This window comes from Neolamprologus multifasciatus, chromosome 1 (genome assembly GCF_963576455.1).
Source record: "Neolamprologus multifasciatus chromosome 1, fNeoMul1.2, whole genome shotgun sequence".
Lineage (NCBI taxonomy): Eukaryota > Metazoa > Chordata > Actinopteri > Cichliformes > Cichlidae > Neolamprologus > Neolamprologus multifasciatus.
The window spans coordinates 26,476,582-26,490,688 of record NC_140439.1 but is presented as its reverse complement, the minus strand read 5'-3'; the positions used below and the strand labels follow the sequence as shown (position 1 = coordinate 26,490,688).

General features: G+C 38.1%; 2 protein-coding genes across 3 annotated transcripts; one reads left to right on the top strand and one right to left on the bottom strand.

Moving 5' to 3' along the window:
* On the top strand, nt 1-5,392 carry LOC146525867 (uncharacterized). Of its 2 annotated transcripts, XM_085173520.1 has the most exons (4): nt 1-1,009; nt 1,896-2,035; nt 2,186-3,180; nt 3,441-3,569. In XM_085173520.1, the coding sequence occupies exons 1-4, from the start codon at nt 1,004-1,006 to the stop codon at nt 3,458-3,460; spliced, it is 1,161 nt and encodes a 386-aa protein (XP_085029646.1). In that variant the 5' UTR covers nt 1-1,003; the 3' UTR covers nt 3,461-3,569. The 2 variants fall into 2 exon arrangements, with proteins under 2 accessions (XP_085029646.1, XP_085029566.1); XM_085173440.1 differs by having other exon boundaries at nt 2,186-5,392.
* A 1,557-nt stretch (nt 5,393-6,949) lies between these two features.
* On the bottom strand, nt 6,950-14,039 carry LOC146525866 (uncharacterized). Its single transcript, XM_085174470.1, has 7 exons — nt 13,122-14,039; nt 12,348-12,470; nt 12,081-12,197; nt 11,816-11,872; nt 10,108-10,263; nt 9,782-9,895; nt 6,950-9,655 (listed from the first exon to the last, which is right to left on the bottom strand). Exons 2-7 carry the CDS (start codon nt 12,468-12,470, stop codon nt 9,608-9,610), a joined length of 615 nt encoding a protein of 204 aa, XP_085030596.1. The 5' UTR covers nt 13,122-14,039; the 3' UTR covers nt 6,950-9,607.
* Between the last annotated feature and the right edge of the window lie 68 nt (nt 14,040-14,107).

The window sequence follows — 14,107 nt, the reverse complement described above, 5'->3', positions numbered from 1 at the left end:
TAATTTGTAGCATATGCAATAACTATGCACTTAATTCTTCATACTTTAAATATTTCATAGCAGCTAAGAATTTTTCAGTCCTCGACATTTCCTGCGACATTAAGGGTTCTGACCCTCTTTTTAGTGCCACTGGACTTATTTTTATTATTTACTTTGTGATGCAGTCGTAGTGCTACTGCACACTTTTTAGGTTAAATGTCCTGCTGCGTTGTGGACGGAGGTGTGGCTGTGACATTAGAGAGCTAAAGAGATTAGAAAGGCGTGACAGGCACATGGTGTGGAAGGGTGGAGAAATGGCTTAGTATGGCGTTGTCAACAAAACGTCAGCTGAGGGGGACTGGCTCGTAGTCCTGACACTGGAGAAGCTTCCCTCTGTAGAATCAAAGCAAATAGAAATACTTAAATACATCCCACTTATCTTTTTTAGTGCTAATCATAATGCTTTTCTCTAACTTTACCATTTCAGCAGAAGACTGGTGGAGACTCAGAGCTAACAGAGTAATTAATGTTTTGATAAGATTAAAATCAGCTGTGCACTCTGAATGTCTATAGTTTACATTCATTGCAGACTATTTTATAACTGTCCATGACCTCTGACCTCTCAACAAAAATAAAAGCTCCTTAAAATAGTTCCTGCTTCTGTTTTATTATGGGTATGAGGGACTTAATAGGAGCTTGCACTGTCTTTTGTCTGATGTGAGTACAAACACTGGTTCTGATTGCTTTAGTTCTGTGGTATCTTGTTGGCTGTCCGTGGGCTGGTCTCAGTCCTCTCTCCAAAAGAGGCTATGGAGATTCTGACGTTAGACGCTAGCACTCCTTATAAGCACCTGTCCATTCATGTCACGCCATGCTCCCAATATGAAAAGCGTGTGATTGTTTTCCGAATGAGACAGTGCGCGTAGATAGTAAAGTGGTACTATTTATCCTGCATATACAGTTCTTTTCTTCATTTCACTGCAAGCAAGACAGCCGAGGTTTGTTGTTTTTCTTCCAACATAATATGGAGGTAAGGGATCATTTTTCCTAATGTACATTTGAAATAGTATGTTTGATCAGTTTAATAGTCAGGTATAAGTTTGGAGTTCAGGGTAGATTTTTAGCATTTTTGTTGTATATTAACAACAAACAAAGACATTTATTGACAGCTGTGTGTATTTAAAATCAGATTTTTTCCTATGTGCTTAAAGTAGTTCTAGAAATTTGGAAAACCTCATAAAGAAATGTCTTATGATTTTAACAGCTTATAAATTTAAGAGAAAGGCAGTCTGCTTTTATATTCTTCGTGTGTGCACATTTTCTTTAATTTGGCAGAAATGGGGACATAAAGCTCTGGAATACATGTCCTTACTAAGTTTTAACATCTGTTGGATGGTGCATTTTAGGACAAAATCTTTAAGCCATCAGAGAAAGCATTAAAATATGCTTTAGATAGTGAAATGTTTAGGAAGCACACCCAGCTTTTTCAGATTTGTTTTGATCACTTTAATTATTCCTTCTGTTCAAAGTAACCTAACCTTGCCACTGTTCAGTGATGGGTGATACAATCCAAATCCAATCAATACAAAAATGTAACCCCGCTTATCTGAAGGCAATAAGGCGCTTTGGCAGTGTGAGCAAAATTATCAGATGTATTTACTCTTTGCAGTGACAAACTGCAAGTAATAAACTGACAAAATGTGATAATTAAGGAAGTGTATTATTGAGATTCGCCGCCCTAGTTTATCACACATGGACAGTGGAATCATCTCATTAGCTTCAATGCACTGATTTTGATTAATTTGATTTTGTCACCTGATTAATGCTGTGTCAAGTGTCTTTATGAACATGTTCGTACTAGTACTTGATTTTAATAAGCGAGAATCTATTTTTACTGACTGCTCTGTACTCTCCAGGTGGCACCTTGTGCTCAGGAAGTTGGTAGACATGCAGCATTACTGTTGGCTTATCTGAACTTGCAGAGAAAACAAGGCCACTTTTGTGACCTTGTGCTCAGACCGGGACAGAATGCAGGTCAACTTTACCCCGCACACAGGTGAGAAAAATAAGCTAATAACAAACAAAAACACCAACATATACATATCATCAAACTGCCCAATGATATCATGATTATAATAACAGTGTATGTCTTACACGATGTTCATGATTTCAGACCTCACCACAAAACTGCTCTTTTTTCCCCCAGATGTGTGCTGGCAGCCTCTAGTCCAGTGTTGGCATCTGTCTTGTCCTCTGCTGGCGCTCTGGTGGAGCTGCAGGCCAAATGTCTCTCTGACTCTGTATTAACACCTCTTTTGGACTATATTTACACAGGGGATTTGCCCTACAGTTACGGCCAGCAACAGTATTATAGTTTGCTCACAGCTGCCTGCTACCTGCAGATGGATGAACTGCAAAAGGCTCTGAGGGCTCAACAGCAGACTGAGGTTTGCACTGCAAATGGCGCAGAGGCTTCTGCTGAAGCTGAAAACAATTCTTATAGGACAACTGTGAATACCTCCCCTCATATGCCATCAACATCCAGCATTTTTACCTTTAGAAAACCTGACGAAACAAACATCTCCAGTGAACAAAGTATGACAACCTCACCAGAGAGAGATATTCAGTATCAGGATTCAGACAATGTGGATCAGTTTAGTGAAAGTCAGATGCTCTCAGCTGCTATGGATTGCAGCACTGATGAAGTAGAAATAGATACAGGAAGAAATAGCAGAGACCACTGCAGTGGAAGGGATGCAAGGACTTTAAGCTATCCAAGTGCACCCTGTGGTATACTTGAAAGAACTGAAAGGAGCACAAATGCAAGACATGCCAGACAAGCAACTTATCTAACGCCACATCATTTGACTCTAAATGTCCCTAGCATTGCTGAAGTGTATCACACGTCTAAAGTGGACAAAGAGGTGGAAAAGGATCGGCTTAATCCAGCTGGCATCTGGCAAAGGTACACAGGTGACACTGTGGTGAGGACAGCTGAAAATAGGAAGAGCTCATCTTCATCCCCACATTCATATTGTGGGGCAGTACCTGTCATCTGTCACAGCAGCAGAGCAGCTATCCCCCAGCTAGCAGATGTGTCTCCTGTGTCTCCCTTCCATTCAGCCCTCCAGGCTTCAAGCAACTCCAGCAGGTCTCCAGTCTCACGTTCAGCGAGCATAGAAAATGACAGCGTTGTTGAAGGTATTACATCTAAATGCAAACGTCAAAGCCAGGAATACGGCCACAATAAAAAACACACTATTACACAAAATCTGAATAACAAGGATAATTTAGATCAATGTGCTTTACAAGATTTATATTACAAATCCAGTGGAGGTAGATCTCATTTTGATAGCAGCGATTCAGATCATTTTACAATGCAGGACAATGAACGTGTTGACAGAGGATCATCTCACTTTACCAACAATAATGATCAGCATGCTTATTGTGATTCCTTTCAGAAAAATACACACAATCTTAGAGAAGATTCAGTGCTGCAGAGTAAGGACTGGAGCCAAGAATTGAAGCATAAAATTGATCTCAGGTTTGATGATTTCTCACCCCAAAAAAAGCAGCTGGGTTTCTTTGAATCCTACAATGTCAGCAAATTGGCAACAGCAACAGCAGAACCAGGAGGTCTGAGAGCTGAAGTTCCACTTATTGCTCATCCTGTGGAGGACTTAAACACAGAACATCTAGGTCCAGAGGAAGAGGTGAAAGAGGAACACAGTTACTCTAATAGAGTTCCAGCTGAAAGTGATATACAGGACAGCCACTGCAACTATGAACCAAAGAAAGGGTACTCAAACATATACAGAACTGACAAAAGTGCAAACAATGCTCTTTCTAACCATGATTCAAACTACAGTCCTACAGCTGTGGAAACCAAAGAATACCATGCTGATAGCTTCCCTAAATCTCTGCAAACTGAAAAGACCACAGGCACTGACATCACAGAATCACATTCGATTTTTACAATGCCTGTGGACAGAAACATGTCTGACACCAGTGTTGACAGTGCTGTGGAACACTCTTATTATGGACATCTTCGTTATCATTGCCTACAGCATGATGATATGCAAGAGGATGTGCACTTATTGCAGGGAGGTTCTGATCACAAACATTCCCACTCAAACCACTTTGATGATTCTGATGGTTCAAGTGAGGAGGAAGACTTTGGTGCCTTTGAGAGTCCCCTAAAGCAGCACTATAGCTCAACAGAGACTACAGACCAGTTTCTTCTTCTGGATATTAGCACAAGACCTGCAGAACTATTAGTATCCTGCAAACACCAATCTGGCACAGAAGAGAAAGGGGATATGTTTGAAACTGGAATCTGGGCACATGATGGAGCAGAAAGGTACGAAAAAACATCTGTAGCATCTGTTGAAATGAAAAGAGTTACGGCTAGAGCTAAATTTGGAACTGGGAGACTTGATATGGGTGGCACACACTGGGCTGCAAAGACAAATGCTGAGGAAAGAAAGACTGTTGTTCAAAGTAATCCAGCTGTTGAGACTATTCAAAATTCTTGCATTGTGTCTGAAGTTTCCAACCTTAAAGAAGGTGAGAACCAAACCATTACCTCGACACACTGTTCACCTCCTGGAGTGTCAGACTCCGTGCAACCCTCTGTGTCTTTTTGCATGGCATCTGGCCTTTCAACCAGCATGTCAACCAATAGATCAGCTCATCTGTCATCTCCTGTTCACCACCCATTCCAATGCTCTCTATGCGACCGTTCCTTTAGCCAACGAGGTTCTCTAAATAGACATGTGCGGAGCCACCTTGGTGTAAGGCCCTTCCCCTGCCCCCGCTGCCCTATGACTTTTTCACGCCAATACCGTGTCACCGAGCACATGCGTGTTCATCAGCGATGTACCCCTGGGAATGATTTTCAAAAGCCCCCTGCTTCATCAACTTGAGAGTTTGAGGAAAATCTAGAAAACTGAAATGCATTTTTCATTATAATATAATGTGTGTTAGGATGACAGTTTCCTTTAGTGTCTTGCAAATATATGTAAGACAGGGAATTTTTTTACATGTTCGATTTTTAAAATCAGAACTTGCAGCTGAAAGTTAGTCACTTTAATGCAATTAATATAGGCTATTCTAAATAAGCAAAAAAGTAGGAGGCCAAGAAAGTAAAGAAAAATAAATGCTGTGGATCTTAATCCTTTTAATATACAGCAGTAGGTAATCCTGTTGATTCACAGCTAGAGCATCCTGGATTCAAACCAGGGCAGGGCCCTCCTGTTTGGAGTCTCTGCATTTCATCCGACCTCTGGGATATCTGGTTTCTGTCACCAGCAAAAACAAGTGTTCTTGCGCCCTTGACAAAGGTAATAAAACTGGTAGGAGTTGTTTCCCATAATGTGTTTAGTATAGAGAATTAGTTTTCCTACAGCCATTACAGTTTTTTCTGATTGCTTAAGCACATTTTTTGTAACTATTGGCTATTTTTGCAAAACTCTACACACAAATAAGAAAACCTGTCAATCAATTATCAAAACATTGTAGTTCTCTTGCAAAAGCGAACACAGCTAGATTAACTCTTCACACCTTCGTAAAAATGGTGTTTTCGTATCAAACAGTACACAAAAGCCATCATCTACTAAACACACAATGCGCCAACTGCACACTGATGGTATGAATACAAAACACATCTGGCTTTTGCTTTCTCTGTGCACAAGCTAGGCCATGTCAGTTTGAGCTCATACTTTTGTCATAGGTCTGTAAACATGGAGGGATCCAAACTTCAAGTACTGGTGTTTATTTACACACATCAAAACAAACACAAGTGTTTATTTCCAAGTATAGGATTATTTGCAATCGCCATATTGACTATATGGGTTTCTTGGTCTGCAGTGAACAGGCTTCCTCTGCCCCCAGCATCTGGTCATCTAGCAATTCTGTAAAGTAACAATTTCAGTATTTTTACATCTATGGTATTGCTGTGTTTCTCATTAGCATATGGCAGTGCTACAAATCTTAGTGCAAAGTGACTGTACTAACCGATTCTCATTTCAAAATGTCCTTATGATGCTTGCTACAGTGTAGCGGCTCGAGTTAGGCTGAACCCGTCGGCCAGCTTCCCTCAGGGTCATTCCACGGTTGATTACATGGCCCACTATTGTAGCTCTGATGTCATCAGCAATTCTATTTCTTACTCTTCTTACCCTTCCTCTGCCCCCTCCTCGTCCTCCTCTTGTTCCTCCTTGTCCTTGTCGTCCTCTTCATCCTACTTCTTCACCTCCACGTCCTCTTCCTCGGCCTCCTCTACTTCTCACTCTTCCTGCTCCCTCCATTGTACTCCACACACAGAGCTTACCTGTATTATAGTGCTTGGGCTGATTGCAAAGTGAACTAATTATCTAAAAAAGTTTTTACATGTGACAGTGTGCCAGACAGTTGGCAAAATAGTGTAAATAATAGCCATAAATGTGTATAGTTTTGCTAGGAGTGTGTTGATCATTTGGAAATTGAGTGTAAAGCAGTGAGTTGTGTTTACAGTTCTGCAAAAGGAGTGCTGTGCAGTGGATTGTAGCTACAGGTTTGCAAAGTGTGTGTTACAAAATGGCAAACTGAGTGCAAAGCAGTGTTTGTGCTTTTAGTTTTGCAAACTCAGTGAGTGGTTTTGCTATAAGTATTAATAGTTTTAGAAATTGTGCTATAAGAATCACAGTTAGGGTTTAAGCATTCAGAAAAAACTGTAAATAAAAGAACCTGTTAACTGAACATAGTGCAAAGGCAACATATCAAATGCATAAACAGAGAATGGATCAAATGAAATGCTTTTTTGAATTTGATGCCAGCAACACATTAAGAACAGAGTGCGAGACAAGGCCATGTTGACAGTGATGCATCATCTCTGATATCAGAAACCCTGTATAAGTATTTGGCAACTGAGGTAACTAAATGCTGAAGTTTTAAAGGCAATATGTTTTCCATTCTTACCTTAGTGGAAGATTTTAGCCTTTAAAGACTCTTTAATTGTTGCAATGTTATTTTGACATTCACTTGTTGAAATGAGCCTTTCCTTACAAGGGTATTCTTTTGGATGAAATGACTTATTCCAAAACCTGTGTACTAATCCACTAATACACCTCTATACCATGCAGTACTTTGAAATGTGCATTGATAACAAACCACATGGCCCCACTTCTCTTTACTGCAGATTTTGTTTTTCATATATACACTTGTGCATGTGAGGATGTTAATTTTTAATCTTTGCATTTTTTTTTTCGCTAACATTTGTGAATGCAACAACAAATCTTGTGCATAAATATTCCTGTGCTTATGCAGTTATTTCCAGTACAGAACAAATTTGGTTTTAAATACAGTTCTGCTTAGCTGCCATGTCACCATTGGCCTTTGTGAATACCTCTGCATACACAGATTTCTCCAGATTTTCTGTATCTTTCAGTGATATTATGTAGCTGTGTCTTAAATTGCAAATATTGTTCTTAAATTGTCTCTTACAGAGTTGTGAATTCCTCCATTCCTCTGAAAGATGTGTCCTCTTTTTTCTGTTCATTTTACAACCAGTCATGTTGTTTAGTCCATGTCATCCTATCCTAGCATTCTCCTGTTACCCCTAAATTTACATATCCTTCATTCTTCACCATTTTTTTTAAATTGCCCCATTATAACATTTGCTTACATCAGATTCAAAAGTATACAATTTTTAACAGTTGATATATTCCCTTTTTATTATTTTAAGCTAAACATATGGTATGACTGATTTGCAAATCAGTGTGAAACCCAGAAGCAATTGGCAGGCAGGCACAGAAGCAACCTGGAAAACAAGGTGGCATTTCCCTGCAAACTAAGTGTAGAACAAATGAATATTTTATGTTTATATATTTGATATTTCACAATAACAATGTGAAAATAATGGCCAAATCTACAGAAAATACCATTCTGAAGCTTCCCTCTACTTTATCTGTTCGGCTTGCAGTTTACTGTACTGGCAGCTATTGCATTCGCATATCAGTGTAAAACACTCTAAAAGATTGCAGTATACTACTGGCACCAAACAACAGACAGATACCAGCTCATGCACAAAGTAGATCATTTATTATCTAAACAGATAGATTTTATTAGAGACCAAACCGAGTAAAACTCAATAATGACTTCACATTCACCAGGTAGCCAGAACCATGACATTTCCTCTGTGTGTGTGATTTAATTTAAAGATATTACCATGTCAACTAACTGGCTGGTACATTATATTCCAAAGTTGCTTTCACGGCCTTTCACATCCACAGGTACCAGAGTTGTCTAGTCTAATGCAGAGAGGGAGACACACACATATTTTATGCTCTTATTAACTTTGCATGTTTAGCCATTAAGTAGTGTAGTAGATCTTTGACATAATGTTGACTTCATTCCATATAGTGTTGTGATTCTGAATCTCTCTATATGTATTAGTTATATGTCTCACATAGTGTTCCCTGTAAGAGAGGACAGCTTGTTGGGTGTCACAGTGTTTGTGCCAATGGTATGAAACATGAGTCAAGGGCAGCTATGAGGTTCTGTGCATGTTCTGTCTGGTCTATTCCAAAATATTTCTGTTAGGGACAGAAGGGTGAAAAAGGATCATATTATTGGGTATCTTACACCTGGTATGAACTATTGGTACCTTTGATAGGTAAATACATATATAAATAAAAGGGCAATGCAATTTATGAGAGGTGCTTTAAGTTCCTAAGACTGTGTTTTCATGTTCTGAAGTTCCCAACTATTTGAATTTTTTTTTTTAAGTTGAGTTATTAACTTGTGATGCTAAAAGAAAAACCTTGTAGGACATTTACTTGTGTACTTATGATTAATAAGGAGTGCTGTTAATATTGTTTTGTTATACTAATGTAATAGTTTGGGCTCTATGGCTTTTGAAACATTAGCTGTGAGATGAGCAGTCTCCAGGTAAAATCAACCAGCTGATCTAAGAACACTGGAACAGTCAAACTGCAAAGTGAGACAAAGACAAACATTTCTGATAAAACAGATGTAATTAATTTTGAGGTCATTTAACTTTAATATTATAAGAATGTAACATTGTACTTTAACTGCATTAAAAGGTTTCATGAAAAATGTTACGATACCTTAAAAATATTTGTGTGTGTGTATATTTCTTGCAAACATCCTTTCTATCTCCTTTCTGTTTCTTTACTAACATACAAACACATATATCAGCACACATTACAAACAAATACAATTAGTAGGGAAATATGAAAAAAGCAATGCAATTAATTAATTGTATTAATTTTATAAGGAACCATCAGAATATCTGCTAAAACTCAGTTGGGGAGGTGCCCCAACAGAATTAAATGGCAGTATCTAATTAATTAAGGTAAATTGGACCAGTAAATACATTTGTACATAAATTTGGTTTATTAAGGATAGTATTAGCATGTGACATGGAATATGAACCATACTTGTATGAAACAGATTATTAATTTGTTCCTTATTGATTTATCAAGTTTATGTTAGGCCATACACCATGCAATTTCAAAACGATGTATTGAGTCTGCCCCTTCAGCAAAACTAAATGGTTTGTTTATACAGTATATATATATATTTCTTCTCTTAATTTTTCACACTTCAGACAGTCCTCTTGTGCTTGCTATTCAACTGACGAATCAGGCGATGCAGCAGTCATCACTACAATGGCCTGAAGGAGGAGAAAAAATCATTAGCGTAACTTGACCTTTTGCAACTTTTTAAAACAAATATTGGGGAATAAGTTCCTTGTGGGACATTCCCAACACTAAGCAATGACTGCAGTGTGTCCTCTTACCTGGCTTTTTGTGGATCGCAGGGCAATGCCAGCCAGAGCTGACATTACAATGAAAATAACTGCTACAACAAAAGTGTAGAACACCAAAACTGCTTCCAAAGCCAATCCCATGAGCTAAAAAAAAGTTTGACATTAAAGAAATGAAATACACTGTTACATAGCATTTAACGCTTTATTATATTTAATTTAATACATTTAAGAATTTAATTAGTTACATTTAAAGCTCCAGTCAAAATACATCATGCTGTCCAAAAGATAAAGGTAAATAACAATAACAATAACAGAGACATAAAACCTGAGGCTGAGAAATATGATAAAACAATCACCTGGCGATTTTCCATTGGTTCAGTAAATGAAAAGGTTCCATTATCATAAATGTAATCTAGGTGGTAGGAATATGCTTCTATGTCAGGCAGGATGTGTATTAAAGTCCAGCATGCGACCAGTATGGAAACAATGCTCAGAGATAACGAAATGGTTACCTGCAGACACCAACAGACAAAGATGGGGGTGATACACAGTCATTTAAAACAAAAAGTTTCCACTGGAGTCTATGCAGTTCTGTGAAAAACTGAGTACACATGAGAGCCACCTTTAGCAGCAATAACTTCAAATAAAATGTGAAAAAGAAATCACAACCTCAAGGCACTTTGTAAGGTAAAGAATCTATAGAATCTTTAGCATAAGGGAGAAATCTCCAACAATCAAATGATACGTTCTGAGCAACTCCTTAAGAAAAAAATCTCATTATATTGAGGTTAGTAAGCATTTGTTTATGCACAGAATTTCAGCTGGACTCAGCTGGACCATTTCAGCACCTCAAGTATTTTTATTCCCAGTTTCTTTCTTGTAGATTTGCTGGTGTCCAATGTTTTTGTTAGGGTCCCTGGGTCGTCGACCCAGTGTTTTTGGTTCTTTGATTTTGTTATTTCATTATATTCTAGCTTTGCTTTATGGGTTTTAGGATTATTCTTAGTTTAGGTTCTCTGGGTGGGGTTTTGTTAGAGTTTTAGTGTTCTGGTTTTCTGTCTGTGTTCCATAATTGCTGTCTCCCCTGTCTGCTGTATCCCCACGTCCAGTCAGTGTCTGTGTCTGCCCTGGTCCCACGTCTCTGTTCCCTTTGTTATAGTGCCTACCTGTGAGTCTGTGTTATGTTTCCTGTTTTACTTTGAAAGTCCATGCCTGATGTTAATGTATCTGGTTTTGCTTCCCCTTGTCTCGTTAGGCCTGATTTGCCCCAGCTGTGGTTCCCTCCTGTTACCTATTCCCTGATTGCTCCCTCTGTGTATTTAAGCCCTGTGTTTCTCTGTGCCCGTGTCGTGATCTACCCTCATTTATGCTGTGTGTTCTGTCTGTCTGTCTGCCTGCCTGTGTAAGTTTATTTTGTATTTTTGGGGTTTTTGTTACCTTTTTCCATCCGGCAATAAAGCTGAGTTTTGGAAGTACACTTTTTGCCTGTCGAGGAGTCTGCACTTTGGGTCCTTTTCCTGCCTTCACACAGCCGGTACATGACAGTTTTGCTGTGAAAAGGCTTTCTAATGGAAACCCTTCCAAACAAACTATTCTCCTTCAGTCTTTTTCCAGTTGTACTGTCATAAAAGTTAACATTTAACATGCTAACAAAGACTATAGTTAGTTTGTCGCATGATCTGACTTTGGTGTGAATTATATGATGTCCACATAGTGAAGATTGTTGTTAACATACATCTGAATGCTCCAGACCAGCAAACTGCCAAAAACATCTAGTTTTACAGAGATGCTCTATTAATAAAGTGCATTTGCAGCACTACATACCCTGTTTATTTCTATGGAAGCAGTAAAGGTGTGATTTATCTTCACAGTTGTTAAGATATTAACAATGTGAAACTATAAATCAAACTACAAATTAAACTATAAATCAGTGTTGATGATTATCCAATATTAAATTCTAAGGCATCCATAAACACTTTTATTTGAAGAAACCTCTTGTTCAATATCTAGTTCTAGTATAATTTTGCTATAATATAACATTCATCATATTTCAGTAGAACTTACTGTTTTCTTGGTGGTGTTGTGTTGTGCCAAAATGTATGTAATTCCACATATGATTAACTATGAGAAGACAGAGAGAAAGACAGATTTATTACATATCCCATGTGTTGGATGGTTGTAAGGTGACAGGAAAGCAAACACTGACACTAAAATGAAGTGCAATATAAATTCTGATTATTTAATACTTCTTAAGTTGTGCTAGGAAAAATATTGAGTCACGTCAAACTTCCCAAGGCACTATTTATTATTCCCTTGTTGAACTACCAACCAGTGTCCCCAGCAGGAAGCCTGGTGGGATGACTGTCCATATATGCATCATCTGGGAGTCTGCCGTGATTGCAATGGATATGATAAAGAAGGATGCACCCAAGATCAGCACAATTGTCTAGGAGAAAACATAAACAACTTTTTTGTTAGCTATGTTTCATTTTCTGTGGCAATATAAGCCTCAAGTTCTTCTCAAATGTGGAAAGATACTGAAATGAAACAAAACAACAAACATTCGTGTGTATTTGTGTATGTGTCAGTGTCTTACACCAATAATTTTGGGTTGTCCCTTTAAGAAGCGGTGTAACGGTTTTGTGCCCCCCACTGAGGTGTCTTGAGGATTTCCATTATTCCCACCTGGATCACTCACAGAGAGGAGCTCAGCAGACATCTAACCCATTAACACACAATGGTTCACAATCATTATTCTCAATCAATTCTTAACAAATGCATGTATCAAATGTCAGATTTATCATCTGAAAAACTAAAATAACAATGTTTAACTTAACACAGGAAAAATAAATCATAGTTCCCATGAAGCTCTGGCAGCATGTGTGTAGCTAATGGGATTTCTTCTTATGCCAGCACAATATTTTTTCACTTTTAACCATAATTATACACTACAGCATTCATTTTTAGTTGTATCTTAGGAGATAAAAGCTCCCGGAGCCCATTTAAGCTTGTTGAGAAGCCCAAAAGCCTGATGCTACTGAAATAGCATGGAGTCTGCAACAGATTAGCTACTAGCAACTGATCAACAATAGTCCAATAGACTGGCTGCCTGGTGCTTCAGCTCGTTGTCTGTAAGTAAACTAAGCAACTGTAGACAGTAAGCACATTCACAACATAAGCAGAAGCACTGTACTATAAACTATTTATTTAAAAAAGGAAAATCTGCTGTTCACCAATCCACCGACACTCAAAAGTGTCTCTGCTTTAAGCTACAACTGTACTTCATTTTGAAGTGACTGACTACAAAATAAAGTTTGGGGTTTTTTTACCAAGCAAAAAGAAAGCTAGTAAACAAGAGAAAAAAACAGACCGTAGGCAGCTGTGCAGTCAGAGCTGTAGTTCGGTGTGGAAGCTCTTCTCATATCAGGTTCACATCTGGAGCAGCTTATGGGTAATCTCTGGACGATCACATCATTTTGAACTCTGAGTTTTTTGGGAGTGTTTTTCTCTTTTTCTCCCCATTCCTTCAAAGTGTTTACTCATTTCTGTGTAACTGAAGGGTTTTACTTTTTACTGTGAATGACTGTGAACTATCCATTACGGTGTTTACTTACTAGTCAGTTTTATGTACTGAACAATCAGGTGGACATTATGATCATTGTTATTTTTTTCCATTTTAAGTACATTAATATTCAAATGTGTAAATAGGTGCACATGCATGAGAACAGACATACATCTTTCAACAAAAATCTTTTTCAACTAATTATAAACACTTTCACTCTGTGGAATGTGCTGAATCGAAATGATCGACTCCTTAAATCGAGTCAAACTTTTCATCACTCCAGCCAAAGCAGCAGAGGGGAGGGATGAACTGTTTCTGTGTGGGGGCTAAAATGGGGCAGGGCTAAAATGAAGAAGTGGACTGTGGCAAAATAGCCTGAGAGTGGAAAACACATAAAGAGCTGATTTCCTGTTTAGCTATATGCTGTTTGGTGTCGTGCTAGATGGAAAAAAAATCAAATTGAACAGCAGAAGTTTGGGAAGGACAAACTGTTAAAGTGATAAACTGGTAAGGAAGAAACGATTGGCTGGACTGAATTTTAAAATATAAAACAGATGTGGTTTAATAATAAAACTACAAAGATTAAACACTTCCTGTCTGTGGTAGAATAACTTTTATTTTACTGCAGCACACTCATGAGCTCTGCCTCTCAAATTTAGTATATTATAATATAGAACCAAAAACAGTTCAATAAAAGCAAAAGTACAAATTTAAAGAAAGCATTATGAGGAGCCTATAGGCAATCTTGGCTGTTTTTTCTATTTCTGAGGTTAAAGGAACAATTAGGAACTTAC